At 47.3% G+C, this 16,140-nt stretch overlaps 1 protein-coding gene across 18 annotated transcripts in view; it reads left to right on the forward strand.

Moving 5' to 3' along the window:
• The window catches only part of OTOF (otoferlin), a 210,497-nt gene that overhangs the window by 144,232 nt on the left and 50,125 nt on the right, over positions 1-16,140 (forward strand). For all 18 annotated transcript variants that reach the window (XM_072131852.1, XM_072131853.1, XM_072131838.1 and 15 more), the window contains 11 exons: positions 1,410-1,483; positions 2,665-2,791; positions 3,003-3,057; positions 3,129-3,260; positions 3,349-3,411; positions 3,488-3,572; positions 3,656-3,815; positions 8,838-9,024; positions 11,305-11,491; positions 12,351-12,574; positions 12,786-12,894. In XM_072131852.1, the coding sequence (XP_071987953.1) occupies positions 1,410-1,483; positions 2,665-2,791; positions 3,003-3,057; positions 3,129-3,260; positions 3,349-3,411; positions 3,488-3,572; positions 3,656-3,815; positions 8,838-9,024; positions 11,305-11,491; positions 12,351-12,574; positions 12,786-12,894 (1,403 nt within the window). The remainder of the gene's footprint in view (positions 1-1,409; positions 1,484-2,664; positions 2,792-3,002; positions 3,058-3,128; positions 3,261-3,348; positions 3,412-3,487; positions 3,573-3,655; positions 3,816-8,837; positions 9,025-11,304; positions 11,492-12,350; positions 12,575-12,785; positions 12,895-16,140) is intronic.

Here is a 16,140-nt window from a genome sequence, read left to right on the forward strand (position 1 = left end):
CTGGAAATTATAATGAACAATTTGTGCAAATATTGATTTTTGGGCCACTGGTAATGAGCTGTGACCGGGCCCCGTGTCGCTGACACCGGGAAGATTTGTCTTTCTGCTCGATTAAAATTCAATTCTGAAATCAAAACAAGAAAAAAAAAAGCCTGAGGTCTTGGTTCAGGTGGAGACTGTGATGTCGGGGAGCTGCGTACATTATACGGTGAGGGTAAGCGGCTGTGCGCTGAGGGGTATGAATAGGATATTATAGAGTGCTCCATAAATCATGTTTTTTCAATGGATTTTTTTTTTAAAGGTTTTCCATTTTTGCCTCAGGACCTTTAATATTTTTAGATATTTCTCGGTATCAAACCACAGGCTCCCGCTTTATGATACTGACATCATGGCAGGATGTTACCTGCTGCCGCGGAGAAGCTGACAGAGTGTTTAATGCCATAGGAACAAGTTTTAGAAATTAGTTGTTCTATTAGGGGTAGCTCCTCGGGGGCGGGTACGAGGGAGGGGCTTCTGGAAAAATATAGATTCTCTGGAGGAATTTTCAGGTTTTACTGAACATTAGGTTCATTTTGACTACAAACCAAAGTAGTTCTCCTTCCTCACTGTATAAAGAGGTCAATTGGATCCCAAGTAGTGGATATCGGTTGGATCAGATGACGATCAGATGATCCCAAATCTTCCATAAGAGCGGAAATGAAGGAAGAGAAAGAGGCCTTGATGGATTTCTGCAAAAGTAGGCAGGTCCAGGCCTTATCCCAAGTTTAAAATACATCGACCCGGGTTTAGGTGTTTATGGTGGAACCATCAGTCGGATGATCGAACATTTACTTGTCTTTAAGGGGTTAAAACAATAAATGTTCCTTAAAATTAAGGAAACCCTCTCTATTTATATGTGAGAGAACTAGAACGATGAGTGCTTTGCAGTTTGTGGTTTGAATGGCAGAAGAGATTTGTTTTTTCTGAAGCTGCTCTTCCTTTCCATCTCTCACAGCAGGAAGTCCCAGCTAAATATCAAGTTTTGTTATTAGTCAAGTCACATCGACCAATCGGCTGCATTTAGACAAGTCGTTGACTCGCTATGACTCGTGGGTCATTGTCCTCATCTATAGGGGGGCACAATATCGATATTTTGTTATTAGCTAGGGCACATCCCACCAATCGGCTGCATTTAGACAAGTTGTTGACTCGCTATGACTCGTTGGTGATGAGGGCAGCCATGATTCCCATTGTAACGTTGGGTTTGGGAGAGGGTTATAAGAATGGTTCACCAGTGTTGTCTGGGTGCACTGGTTACGCCCTGTCTTCGCTCAGAGCATGGGGCAGCCTTGGTAAGTCCGTGTGGGATACCTACTAGAGGATAGCCTCTGGCTAAATCTTGTCTGATTCATTGTTCCTTCGCTCCACAGAGTCGGTAAAGGTGTTTTTTCGGCCATGAAGCTCGGAAAGACTCGTCCACCAAAGGACGATGGCAGGAAACAAGGTAAGTGGCTCCTTCCATTACCAGATCTGCTGGTTGGATGCCTCATGTGGAGCTGAAACGTCTCACCATGGTGAACCTCCCAGTCCATCCAGCTCGGCTACAGTTATAAGTTATAAGACCAGATGCCCTCAAAACATTAGGAACATCTATAAAGCTCCACCACAAAACTAGGTTAAGAAATTTGCAGGATTGGATCAGGAGACCTGAGAATAAGAAGGAAAACTGCTAAAGAACCAAGTGCTGGTCAGTGGTACCTGGACCGGGCCCCTGAGGGTCTCCAGAGAACCGTCGGTAGACAGATGTTTGGAGGTTCTTGCCCCATTAGAAGGCTATTTTGTGGGCCCCAGTGCAAAGTCTGTTCCAGGCTCGGACTATAATGTATAGTTTATAGGCCTAGTCTTCTCATATGAGAAAGTGACACCCTATGGGCCCCTAAACCATTTGGGCCCGGTTGCGACTGTACCCACTGCCCCTGGCTAAACATGTTTCAGGGTCCCACTGGAACTAGAACCCCTCAACCGGACCCCCACCACTGTTTTCAAGAGCGTAGACTTTAGAGGATCGGCTCTTCCTGTTCATGGACTCCTCTGTATATAACAGCCCCTTACTGTAGCCACATAACGTAATGACCAAATAATACTGCTATATTGTTTCAGTTCTATTCTGTCCACACGTAATACTTCCCAAATAGTTCTAATAACGGTTCCATATTGTATCCACCAAGGAGCCCCAGAAATCAGGCGAGTTGAGCTTCTTGCCTCAGGCAGCACCACCTGACACTTAAAAATATTATCTCTTTACACTGATGTCAGCGAGGGTGTGATACACTGCACGGAGATCCCATAACCTAATATATAACCTCATATATTACTACTGTATGGGGCAGAGGGGGGCGCCATTCCGTCGCTCGCCTCAGGCAGCCGAGTCTGGGTTCTCCCCTGGTACCTACATACAGTGACCAGATTACGATGTCCAAATTATGGTAAAACACAACCAGAATCCTGGTAATAGTGTCATACTGAGCTCATATACCGCCATACCGTACATCAGTAATACAGCAGCTTGGTTAGATATGTTATATGAGAGAGAGGACATTGAGGCGTCTCCACATGGCGCGTCTTTGTACCGTATTTGTGAGCCCCCGAGTCCGGTCATCATAATCCCGCACACGTGTCTTATAGACGAACCGGCCGTCCTGGAGACCGAAGATCTGGACCGCAAAGCGATACGCCTGGGGGGCGGACTGGACCCTGACACCATATCTCTGGCCTCTGTCACCGCGGTCACAACCAATGTCTCCAATAAGAGGTAACGTCACGCGGTCCCTACATACCGCTCCAATGTGCCTCATGTGTCTCATCAGGGGTCACATGTCCAAACGCTTTCCTAACGTGTTTTGTAAGTTGAGGTCAGTCATATCACCCCTGGTGGAGGTTGGGACCATGAAGGAGAGTGCGCCCCCTATCGTAGCCCCTAGTACTGCCCTGACTACATGACAACTAATTTATGTTCCATTCAGGGCCAAGCCGGATATCAAGATGGAGCCCAGTGCCGGGAGACCGATGGATTACCAAGTAAGAGCGCCCCCTGCAGTGCGGCACCATGTACACTTCCATGCGTTTTAGCTCATGATGTCCCCCCACAGGTCAGTATCACGGTGATCGAGGCGCGGCAGCTGGTGGGGCTAAACATGGACCCGGTGGTGTGCGTGGAGGTGGGAGAGGAGAAGAAATACACATCCATGAAGGAGTCCACCAACTGCCCGTACTACAACGAGGTGAGAGGAAGGTGCGGGGTCCTCCAGCAGAGCTTTGTGCAGGTGTTGGGGCAGGACCACTCACATTTTAGGTCTCTTCTCCCCCCAGTACTTCGTCTTTGACTTCCACGTTCCTCCTGATGTCATGTTCGACAAAATTATCAAACTCTCGGTGAGTGGAAGGTTCCTGTCACATCTGTCGCTCCCGCACAATATTACGGATGGATAACTCATCTCTCCTCACTCAGGTCATCCACTCCAAGAACCTGCTCCGCAGCGGCACCTTGGTCGGCTCCTTTAAGCTGGACGTGGGGACGGTGTACACTCAGCCCGGTAAGTGTGCGCTCAGCATGGAGAGGTCACCACCATTTATGAAGATCCGGAATTTCTACTAATTATCATAATTTACTTTCCAGAGCACCAGTTCTACCACAAATGGGCCATCCTCTCCGACCCCGATGACATCACGGCCGGGGTGAAAGGTTACCTCAAATGTGACATTGCTGTGGTCGGCAAAGGAGACAACATAAAAACACCTCACAAGTCCAACGAGACCGATGAGGACGACATCGAAGGGTGAGGAACACAACTTTACTCCAAGAGAATGTCCCCTATTAGTTCATAGTATTCAATGTATTATCTATTCTGCTTCCCTCATAGATATCTCCATGTGTAGTGCAGGTCCTCCATCTCCTGGTTATCTCCATGTGTAGTGCAGGTCCTTCATCTCCTGGTTATCTCCATGTGTAGTGCAGGTCCTTCATCTCCTGGTTATCTCCATGTGTAGTGCAGGTCCTTCATCTCCTGGTTATCTCCATGTGTAGTGCAGGTCCTTCATCTCCTGGTTATCTCCATGTGTAGTGCAGGTCCTCCATCTCCTGGTTATCTCCATGTGCAGTGCAGGTCCTCCATCTCCTGGTTATCTCCATGTGTAGTGCAGGTCCTTCATCTCCTGGTTATCTCCATGTGTAGTGCAGGTCCTCCATCTCCTGGTTATCTCCATGTGTAGTGCAGGTCCTCCATCTCCTGGTTATCTCCATGTGTAGTGCAGGTCCTCCATCTCCTGGTTATCTCCATGTGTAGTGCAGGTCCTTCATCTCCTGGTTATCTCCATGTGTAGTGCAGGTCCTCCATCTCCTGGTTATCTCCATGTGTAGTGCAGGTCCTCCATCTCCTGGTTATCTCCATGTGCAGTGCAGGTCCTCCATCTCCTGGGTATCTCCATGTGTAGTGCAGGTCCTCCATCTCCTGGTTATCTCCATGTGCAGTGCAGGTCCTTCATCTCCTGGTTATCTCCATGTGTAGTGCAGGTCCTCCATCTCCGGGTTATCTCCATGTGTAGTGCAGGTCCTTCATCTCCTGGTTATCTCCATGTGTAGTGCAGGTCCTCCATCTCCTGGTTATTTCCATGTGTAGTGCAGGTCCTTCATCTCCTGGTTATCTCCATGTGTAGTGCAGGTCCTCCATCTCCTGGTTATCTCCATGTGTAGTGCAGGTCCTCCATCTCCTGGTATCTCCATGTGTAGTGCAGGTCCTTCATCTCCTGGTTATCTCCATGTGTAGTGCAGGTCCTTCATCTCCAGGTTATCTCCATGTGTAGTGCAGGTCCTTCTCCTGGTTATCTCCATGTGTAGTGCAGGTCCTCCGTCTCCAGGTTATCTCCATGTGTAGTGCAGGTCCTCCTTCTCCTGGTTATCTCCATGTGTAGTGCAGGTCCTTCATCTCCTGGTTATCTCCATGTGTAGTGCAGGTCCTCCATCTCCTGGTTATCTCCATATGTAGTGCAGGTCCTTCATCTCCTGGTTATCTCCATGTGCAGTGCAGGTCCTCCATCTCCTGGTTATCTCCATGTGTAGTGCAGGTCCTCCATCTCCTGGTTATCTCCATGTGTAGTGCAGGTCCTCCATCTCCTGGTTATCTCCATGTGTAGTGCAGGTCCTTCATCTCCTGGTTATCTCCATGTGTAGTGCAGGTCCTCCATCTCCTGGTTATCTCCATATGTAGTGCAGGTCCTTCATCTCCTGGTTATCTCCATGTGCAGTGCAGGTCCTCCATCTCCTGGTTATCTCCATGTGTAGTGCAGGTCCTTCATCTCCTGGTTATCTCCATGTGCAGTGCAGGTCCTCCATCTCCAGGTTATCTCCATGTGTAGTGCAGGTCCTTCATCTCCTGGTTATCTCCATGTGTAGTGCAGGTCCTTCATCTCCTGGTTATCTCCATGTGTAGTGCAGGTCCTTCATCTCCTGGTTATCTCCATGTGCAGTGCAGGTCCTTCATCTCCTGGTTATCTCCATGTGTAGTGCAGGTCCTCCATCTCCGGGTTATCTCCATGTGTAGTGCAGGTCCTTCATCTCCTGGTTATTTCCATGTGTAGTGCAGGTCCTCCATCTCCTGGTTATATCCATGTGCAGTGCAGGTCCTCCATCTCCTGGTTATCTCCATGTGTAGTGCAGGTCCTTCATCTCCTGGTTATCTCCATGTCTAGTGCAGGTCCTCCATCTCCTGGTTATCTCCATGTGTAGTGCAGGTCCTTCATCTCCTGGTTATCTCCATGTGTAGTGCAGGTCCTTCATCTCCTGGTTATCTCCATGTGTAGTGCAGGTCCTCCATCTCCTGGTTATCTCCATGTGTAGTGCAGGTCCTTCATCTCCTGGTTATCTCCATGTGTAGTGCAGGTCCTTCATCTCCTGGTTATCTCCATGTGTAGTGCAGGTCCTTCATCTCCTGGTTATCTCCATGTGTAGTGCAGGTCCTCCATCTCCAGGCTATCTCCATGTGTAGTGCAGGTCCTCTATCTCCAGGTTATCTCCATGTGTAGTGCAGGTCCTCTATCTCCAGGTTATCTCCATGTGTAGTGCAGGTCCTTCATCTCCTGGTTATCTCCATGTGTAGTGCAGGTCCTTCATCTCCTGGTTATCTCCATGTGTAGTGCAGGTCCTCCATCTCCTGGTTATCTCCATGTGTAGTGCGGGTCCTTGTGTTTCTGAGTCACATGTACTATAAAGTAATATAAATGAATCGTCTCTTGTGTTTTACTTATTTCTTATAAATATCAGGACTGAGCCGTGAGATCCCTGAGCTCCGGTCAGAACAGAAGGCGTCCTGTCCTCTCCGAGCCCCCGCACCGCGGACCCCCCGGCTGTCACATCAGCCGCTCTAATAAGAGAGTTCTCCTGAGGATAAGGAAGATTAAAAGACGTTTCATTCATTTATTATCTTTTAATTAAGGCCAAAGGCTTCCAAATATCCGGGAGCGGGCGGCGGAGCGGGCGGTGCGGGGGATGGGCGGAGGCCCCGGAGCCTGGGGTGTACCGGCCCGGTCTACATGATATATGAGGACATTCACGGAGATGTCTAATGATCGTCTTAAAGGGAATGTTCATATTGATCTGTAAGGGGTTTGTTGTAGGATCACCCTCACCGGATTTTTTTACCAGATCCAAGTATGACGAGGGCAGCAGCAATGGACCAACAATACTAAATGCCCCAAATATGAAATCCAGGGGCAAGAACCATCGAACCCCAAATCCCAACATGAACTCAAACCCCAAAATTCCTCTAGACCCAAAGCACTAACCAAATAATCTCAGACTCCAGACTCACAAATCAACTCGGACCCCAAGGCATAAAAAACTAATTTATATCCAACCTCAGAACAGACCCTAAAAAACCCAGACCCCAAATTAAATAAGACCCCAATCCTGATGTCTGCAATGATGAATTTTGATATTGTTGGGGGGTCCCACGTTCACCGAGGTCGGGGCCACAAATCCACGAGTCAAAGCGGACGTTCTTAGTATTCATCCCCCAGACCAGACTCCAAATCAGTTCAGACCCCAGACCACATCTCTGTCAATGTCAACCAGGAGCAGGATTGCCGGACCCCTCTTATCCTGCACTGTGTGATAGGTAAGGGATGACCCCCGAACTCTCTCCACCCCATCCAATTGTAAGTACATGGTGGGGGGGGGGTGTCCCACCGCTTACGATGATGATTCCGGAAGCCCCAAGGCCTCAGCTCTTTATGAAGCCCCCTGCCCGATCCTTCTCTTACCAATCACTACTCAGTGTTATTAGTGGCCGGATAATCCCGTGTACCTACCTCCGTACAGTAGTCGTGTGTATATACAAGTCAGATTCTGTCGATGCTGGGAATCATTCGGCATCAGATGAAGCCAGGACTTCTCCGCCGCACATAGAAATATTCCGGAGAGACGCAATCTTTTAATAGACAAACATCAAAGCCCTTCCGATAGAACGTCTGGGGCCTCGCGCCTCGCGCCGTCTCCAGGCAAATGTGAGGAAAAGACACAAATGACATTTTTGATTCCTGAAACAGCTGAAGCAGCGACTCTCATGGATTCTGTCAGGGAGAAGGAGAAGAAGGGGGGGGGGGTGCGGAAATTTCCAGATCTTCTGCTCTATCACTAAGCGGATACAAGGGAAGAACAATGATAATAATGATAGAGATTCAGTTAATTAAATGAATAAAAATTTGCATAAATTGTATCCTGATACATTTGTTGCAACTTGTGACTAATTAGTTGGCAGATATCATCAGGACTTTGGCGTCACCCTGTGTTTTGGACTATTTACCCCACAATGTTGCAGGATGGTGGACATGGACCTTGGGTCACCTGTTACCATCATCTTTATTGTAGTAAATGGATGAAATGGGCTAAACAGTGATAAGTGCACGCTGGGAGTTGTTGTTTCAGCTATTAAGGTTCCAGGCATTGACTCGCAGCAAACCTGACTACAGGACTGATACAATGTAATCAGAGGTAAATTAATGGGTGACATCCAGGGACCCGGGGCCCTAAATGGAGTCATTTTCTTTCTCTTCCTCTCTATTTGGCCCAGACCACCATGATGACTTCTTCCAGCCATGAGTCATGTCTACGTGCTTTGTTTTACAGAAATCTTTGGATCCTCATCTCATACCTGACTACAGAAGTGATGAGACGTAGTCAGAGGCAGAATAATCAATGGCACCCGTGGTTTTTTAATTGAGAACTGCTTTAAATTAAGTCATTTTATTTCTCGTCTCCTCCATTTGTCTCAGACCACCATGATGACTTCTTCCAACTATGGGTCATTTCTACATGGCTTGCTACAGACCTGACTACATGAGTGCTCAGATGTAGTCAGAGGCAGAATAATGAATGATATCCTGGGTTTTTTAGTTGTTATATGCTTTATATTAAGTAATGTTATTTATGTTTTCCTCCATTTGGCTCAGATCACCATGATGACTTCTTCCAGCCATGTATCTCCTCTGTATAGTTTGCTGCACAGATTTCTGGGCTTTCTATATGAGCCCTTAATACTAACACATACCGGACCCCAGTATACAAGGTCACTTTCTATGCCCCCAGGATGTAATAAGACCTGACTATGCACCTAAAAGAAGCACCTATCCCCCCCCCCCCCAAAAAAAAAGTCACTTCGTGAAATGTAGCTCCAATAGGATAATCTTATTTTAAAAATTTCCCAAAAAGTTGCTTTTTCTAAAATTATCCAAAAGTCTAGAAGGCTAAATGATGACCTCAAGCCCACCAGTACCTGCTAAAAACTCGGACCGTTTCTCTCTTTCAGGAACCTGCTCCTTCCAGACGGAGTTCCTTCAGAACGTCAGTGGGCTCGTTTCTACGTCAAAATCTACCGCGCCGAGGGCCTACCGCGAATGAACACCAGCATCATGGCCAACGTGAAGAAAGCCCTTATCGGGGAGAACAAAGACTTGGTGGATCCTTATGTTCAAGTCACCTTTGCAGGGCAGAAGGTAAATGTATATAATGTTTGGGGCGCAGTCATGTGAGTTGTTACTACTGTCCCATCTTGACGGTCTCTGCCGTAACGGAGGAGTATCATGGGTCCGGCAGTCATCATCACTGATGATCAGCTGTGTATATCTCCTACAGCGGCCACTACAGGACGAATATGGTATTACATGATGTCCATTGAGATGAATGGGTGACAGTGTAGGACAGGGTCATGGTGAGGTCTCCAGGGAGGCGGCTTGTGGAAATGGTTTATCCTGATTGGATGGTGCATTTTGGGAGGTTCTGTTTCTTCTTTGTTGTCCAATCTTAGGGAATGGTTTGTACCCTCTATGATTCCCATTTTCAGTTCAGTTCATGTAATTTTTCAGATTTTTTTTTGTCCCTTTTGACTTCTGTGTCGTCACTTTTGGAGAGAACGGAGAAGAATGATGGTTTCAATAAACCCGAACCCTTCACGTCCTGACAGCAGCAATTATTTCCTCTCCGCGTTGCCTCGTGCCGACAGCCAAGGGCAGGAGCTGCGCAAATCTTAATAATGTCACAACCTCCGTGCGTTATTACATGAACCAATAAAGACGATCTCGCGGCTGAGCCCCCACTTTCACTCTATAAATTATTGGCGACGCGGGAAGCGTTTTAGCGAGTCGTGAAGTAGACGGTTATTCCTGCGAGGGAGTAATGATGATACTTTATGCTGTCAGATGCTTAAACTTCCCAGAGTTTAATGTGTCCGGCTATAAAACACCGGGGGTTAATTATTAACGAGGTAACGGGGAGTGAGGCAGGAGCGCCACCTAGTGTGTAGAGGGGGAACTGCAGCTCAATAGCCCCAAACACAGAGCATAGGGAACATTAGGCTACACCACAATCACCACGGTGATAAACGGTTCCCTATCTGCTTATATTATTACTAGTGGGTCAATAGTTATATCCCTGGTGTTTAGTGGGTTAATAGTTATGTACCTGGTGTCCAGTGGATTCATTATTACGAGTATCTCTGGTGTCTAGTGGGTTAATAATTATATGCCTGGGGTCCATTGGGTTAATAATTTTATCCCTGGTGTTTAGTGGGTTAATAGTTATATACCCGGTGTCCAGTGGATTCATTATTATATCTCTGGTGTCTAGTGGGTTAATAATGATATCCCTGCCATCCAGTAGTCAATATTTATATCCCTGGTGTCTGGTGGGTTAATAATTATATATCTGGTGTCTAGTGGGTTAAAAGTTATATCCTTGGTGTTCAGTGGGTCAATAACCCTATCCCTGGTGTCCTGTGGGATAATAAGGACATTCTCGCTGTATAATAATAGTTATATCACTGGTGACCATTGATTATTATATCCCTAGATTAATACAGTAATAATGATATCCCTGGTGGCTGGTGGATCATTGGTTACATCCCTGGGGGGCTAGTGTGTGTATAATTACTTCTGTTCTCTGGTGGGTTGATAGTTGTATCATGTATTTGGGATGCATTGGGTCAGTACTGGTATCCCTGGTGGCTAGTGGATCATTGGTTACATCCCGGGGGGCTAGTGTGTGTATAATTACTTCTGTTCTCTGGTGGGTTGATATCATGTATTTGGGATGCATCAGGTCAGTACTGATATCCCTGGTGGCTGGTAGATGTTTGGTTACATCCTGGGGGGCTAGTGTGTGTATAATTACTTCTGTTCTCTGGTGGGTTGATAGTTGTATCATGTATTTGGGATGCATTGGGTCAGCACTGATATCCCTGGTGGCTAGTGGATCATTGGTTACATCCCGGGGGGCTAGTGTGTGTATAATTACTTCTGTTGTCTGGTGGGTTGATAGCTGTATCATGTATTTGGGATGCATTGGGTCAGTACTGATATCCCTGGTGGCTGGTGTAGTAATTGCATCCATCCTGTTTAGTCGGTGATGAAATATAATGAAATAATGGATTATTCCCGGGATCCGGTTGGTTAATCTTTGGCTTCAGTGTTGGGAAGCGGAAACGGAGCCGTGGAATAAAACCTCCTGATTTTTCACCTTGAGACACTCCCGGAGCTGCTTTTGCTTCACTTTTTATAATATACGAACATTTCCCTGGAAACCAGTTACCTCATAACATTAGTAATATCCCTGGTGGTCTGGGGGGTCACTGACCCCCAAAAAATACTACAACCTAAAAGTTGTAGACTCCTTTAGTCGATACACTCCCGCACTAGCAACAAAGTATCATTAACAGTTCCCAATTCCCTTGTCCCGGATGTTGTGAGTCCTCCTTCACCTGCTCCTTGTCTGTGCGGCAGGGAAAGACGTCGGTGCAGAAGAGCAGCTACGAGCCCATGTGGAACGAGCAGATCATATTCACCGAGATGTTTCCACCGCTCTGTAAAAGGATGAAGATACAGATCAGAGACTCGGACAAGGTCAACGACGTCGCCATCGGAACCCACTTCATAGACCTGCGCAAGATCTCCAACGAGGGCGACAAAGGTACAAAACATCAGACCCCACACCATACCCTAATCATTCACACCAAAAACTAGACCCCAAATTCATTCCGACTCCTGAACAGACCCCAAAATCCACATCCAGAGCAACAAAGGCCTAAATGCATCCAGACCCCAGACCAGGACCCTTAAATCAATCCAGACCCCAGACCAAACCCTATAACTCACAAAACTACTACATCTATTCAGATGACAGGCCAGAGGCCTAAATACCCTAAAACAGACCCTTCAACTCAGACTCCAGACCATAACCCTTTAACCAGGGCTTTAAATTAATCCAGACCCCAGACCAAACCCTATCATTCACCCCAAACTAAATTTGGATGCGAAAAGCCTAGGACACATCCAAATGCCAGAACAGAACCCTAAATCCTTAAATCAGCCCATAAATTTGACAACCACATTATTTTCAGATGACAGACGAGAGACAGACCCCTAAATCCAGACCCCAGACCAAACCCTATAATCCACTAGATCACTATATGTTTTCAGATGACCGACCACTCATCTAAATTCATTCAGACACGAGCTCCTAAATCCAGACCCCGGACTAGAACCCCTAAATCAGACCCTTAAAATAATCCAGACCCCCAGACCAAACCCTATAATTCAGATCTTAAACTAGACGACTATAGATAATTACATACCAGACTAAGAGCCAAAATTCATTCAGACCACGGAACAGACCCCTCAATCCAGACCCCGGACCTGAGTCCTCAAGTCAAACGCCCCACGTTGGTGACTTCCTGAGATGAAACCCCTAAATTAACTTTGTGGCCCAGATTGCTACATTTTTCCTTCCCCCTGACTGTTGGCCTGTACGTGGTGTCCTTCCTCCATAGGCTTCCTCCCTACACTGGGCCCGGCCTGGGTGAACATGTACGGCTCCACCCGGAATTACACCCTGATGGACGAGCACCAGGATCTCAATGAGGGGCTGGGAGAGGGGGTGTCCTTCCGCGCCCGCTTGCTCTTGAGTCTTGCAGTGGAGATTTTAGACACAAGTTCCCCTGAGCTGACCAGCTCCACAGAGGTGCAGATGGAAGGAGCGCCCCCGGTGCCTGAGGTAAGTGCTTCCCCCGGGTCAGAGGTCACCATAAAGGGGCACTCAGAAGCGAGGACTATGGTATTATTAGGTTTAATATACAGTGTGTATGCAACACGCTCCTGAGCTCCCCCTAGTGGTGGCTGCAGATTGTATTGTAACTCTATGCATTCTCTCACCCCCAATTATGGAAATCCAGTCACTACTTCATTTATTTCTTATATCCTCCCAGAACTGCACCGGAAAGATGGAGGAGTTCTTTCTCTTCGGAGCTTTCTTGGAAGCGACAATGATCGATCGCAAGAGCGGGGACAAGCCAATCAACTTTGAAGTTACCATAGGTAAAATCTCACTGTGTACATACATGACATTACTTATCCTGTACTGATCCTGAGTTACATCCTGTATTATACCCCAGAGCTGCACTCACTATTCTGCTGCTGGTGCAGTCACTGTGTACATACATGACATTACTTATCCTGTACTGATCCTGAGTTACATCCTGAATTATACCCCAGAGCTGCACTCACTATTCTGCTGCTGGTGCAGTCACTGTGTACATACATGTCATTACTTATCCTGTACTGATCCTGAGTTACATCCTGTATTATACCCCAGAGCTGCACTCACTATTCTGCTGCTGGTGCAGTCACTGTGTACATACATGACATTACTTATCCTGTACTGATCCTGAGTTACATCCTGTATTATACTCCAGAGCTGCACTCACTATTCTGCTGCTGGTGCAGTCACTGTGTACATACATGACATTACTTATCCTGTACTGATCCAGAGTTACATCCTGTATTATACTCCAGAGCTGCACTCACTATTCTGCTGCTGGTGCAGTCACTGTGCACATACATGACATTACTTATCCTGTACTGATCCTGAGTTACATCCTGTATTATACTCCAGAGCTGCACTCACTATTCTGCTGCTGGTGCAGTCACTGTGCACATACATGACATTACTTATCCTGTACTGATCCTGAGTTACATCCTGTATTATACTCCAGAGCTGCACTCACTATTCTGCTGCTGGTGCAGTCACTGTGTACATACAGGGCATTGCTTATCCTGTACTGATCCCCAGTTACATCCTGTATTATACTCCAGAGCTGCACTCACTATTCTGCTGGTGCAGTCACTGTGTACATACATGACATTACTTATCCTGTACTGATCCTGAGTTACATCCTGTATTATACCCCAGAGCTGCACTCACTATTCTGCTGCTGGTGCAGTCACTGTGCACATGCATGACATTACTTATCCTGTACTGATCCTGAGTTACATCCTGTAAATCTTTTATTTTATATAAAAATGAAAAACATAACAACCATAAACATAAATCAAGCCATAACTTCTGGCAAAATAAAACAATAATAATAATATTAACAAAACAATAATACATACTAAAAGAGTCTTACGGAAATCTCCTGGCCCAGCCACACACACACCACACACTCAGCATAAGAACAAACAAAACCATCACCCATTCCCACCACCTAATTTTTTTTTTTTTTTTTGAAATACACAGCAAAATACACATAAACGAACAAGAAATAAACACAGAAATAACAATGAATATAACTGAAATAACATTAATAACATTAAATAACATTAAATATAACTAACTAAATCCCACGCCCATCACCCTCCCCCCCCCAGACACTGGTCTAACGTCCAAAGTTCGCGTTATATAGTCCAGACCAGTGCCCAGGATCGTACAGTCCAAGTCCCGTCCACCCCCCTCCCAACCTAACACCCTAACACCAACACCCCAAAACCAACCAACCTATAAACACACACAAGAACTATAACTACATATAACTATATCACACTGTACACAAGATACAAACACATTAAACAAATCAACATAACAAATCCAAACCACATAAAGCCCAGGTTCGGCGCCTGCAAGCCGCTACATCACTATAACCTCAGATACAAAACAAAAATCTACAGTGTCAGCTCCAGCCCAACACCAGGAGAGGAGATGACAGACTAAGGGACACTAAAGGAGAACCCCCTCCAAAGGAGAGAGGCCCTCCCCGTGCCCAGCCTCTCATACTCCAGAGAGCGCACCTTCACCAGGTCACCCAGAATGTTCCTAACCACCTCATCCACCGGGAGGATTTTACGCTGCGTCGACACTAAACACCGTGCGTTCCACGTGTGGTACCTGACCACTAGGCTAACTAGGAATAACGTGCAGCGGTCCCGGCCACCCAGGCCTCTGAATGCTCCATAGGCCCACTCCGCATAGGAGAGACCGGCCAACGCGGGCCAATGGATGGAAGCGCCCACCCGGTTGTACACCTCTGTGTTAAAGGGGCACTGAAGCAGGAAGTGGTCCATGCTCTCCAGCAGGCCACTGCACTCCTCCCGGGGACAACCCCTTTCCTCAGAGCTCCTACACTTCAGATTGTCCCTCACACACAGCTTTCCATGGAAGCAGCGCCAAGCCAAGTCCCAAAACTTCAAGGGGATCCTGATGGAATTCAAAAGACCTAAACCCACCCCAAGATCCCGACTTGGGCAATCCCTGAGGGCCAGAGGCTTCTGGAAACGGGCAAACAGAACCCTCCTGTCAAGGAGTTTCCTCGACAAAGTCCTGATCTCCCACATTCCCAGACCCCACCGGCGAATCACCTTCAGAACCGGGGTAGCGTAAGCCGGAAGATGCCCATGCGGTGTACGGAGATCCTTCACTTGCCCTCCTGTCTCCCATTCCTGGAAGAAAGGCCGAAACCATCCCCTGCAGGAGTATACCCACGGAGGAGCCCTCTCTTTCCAGAGGTTTGCTACATTGATCTTAAGAAAGGTATTCACTAGGAACACCACAGGGTTGACCATACACAACCCTCCTTGTCTCCTCGTGCGGTAAGTAACCTCCCTCTTGATAAGGTTCAGCCTATTCCCCCATAACAGCTGGAAGAACAGACTGTAGACCCGAGTCCAGAGGGGTTCTGGCAACATGCACACACTGCCCAGATAAATCAGTAACGGGAGCAGGTAAGTTTTAATCAAGTTCACCCTTTCCCTGAGGGTCAAAGACCAACCCTTCCACTGGTCCACCCTCTGAGCGGCGATCTTAAGCCTGCCGTCCCAGTTTTGCATGGGGTAATCCCCCTGGCCAAATTCGATGCCGAGAACTTTGGCAGAGTCTTGGGGCCCTGGAAGAGTGTCCGGGAGATCAAAGCCTGGACCTCCCTCTCCCAGCCAGAGACTCTCACACTTATCCCGGTTGATCTTGGACCCAGAAGCCTCTGAGTAGCGGTCAACCTCTGACATCACCCATTGCGCCTCCCCTCTCGAGGACACAAAAACGGTGACATCATCGGCATAGGCTACCACCCTTAGAGTGGCTTCCGGTGCCGCCTGGTCCATCCCGACTCCCACCAACGGCCCACGATCAACCCTCCTAAGGAATGGGTCAATCGCGAACACGTATAAAAGTGGGCTCAGAGGACAACCCTGGCGAACACCAGACCCGACCTCAAAAGGGCGGCCAATCCAACCGTTCACAAGCGGGAAACTCTCTGCCCCTGCGTACAAAACTTTCAGCCAATTGACAAACCC

The sequence above is a fragment of the Engystomops pustulosus genome, unplaced genomic scaffold (genome assembly GCF_040894005.1).
Source record: "Engystomops pustulosus unplaced genomic scaffold, aEngPut4.maternal MAT_SCAFFOLD_154, whole genome shotgun sequence".
NCBI classification, from domain to species: Eukaryota; Metazoa; Chordata; class Amphibia; order Anura; family Leptodactylidae; genus Engystomops; species Engystomops pustulosus.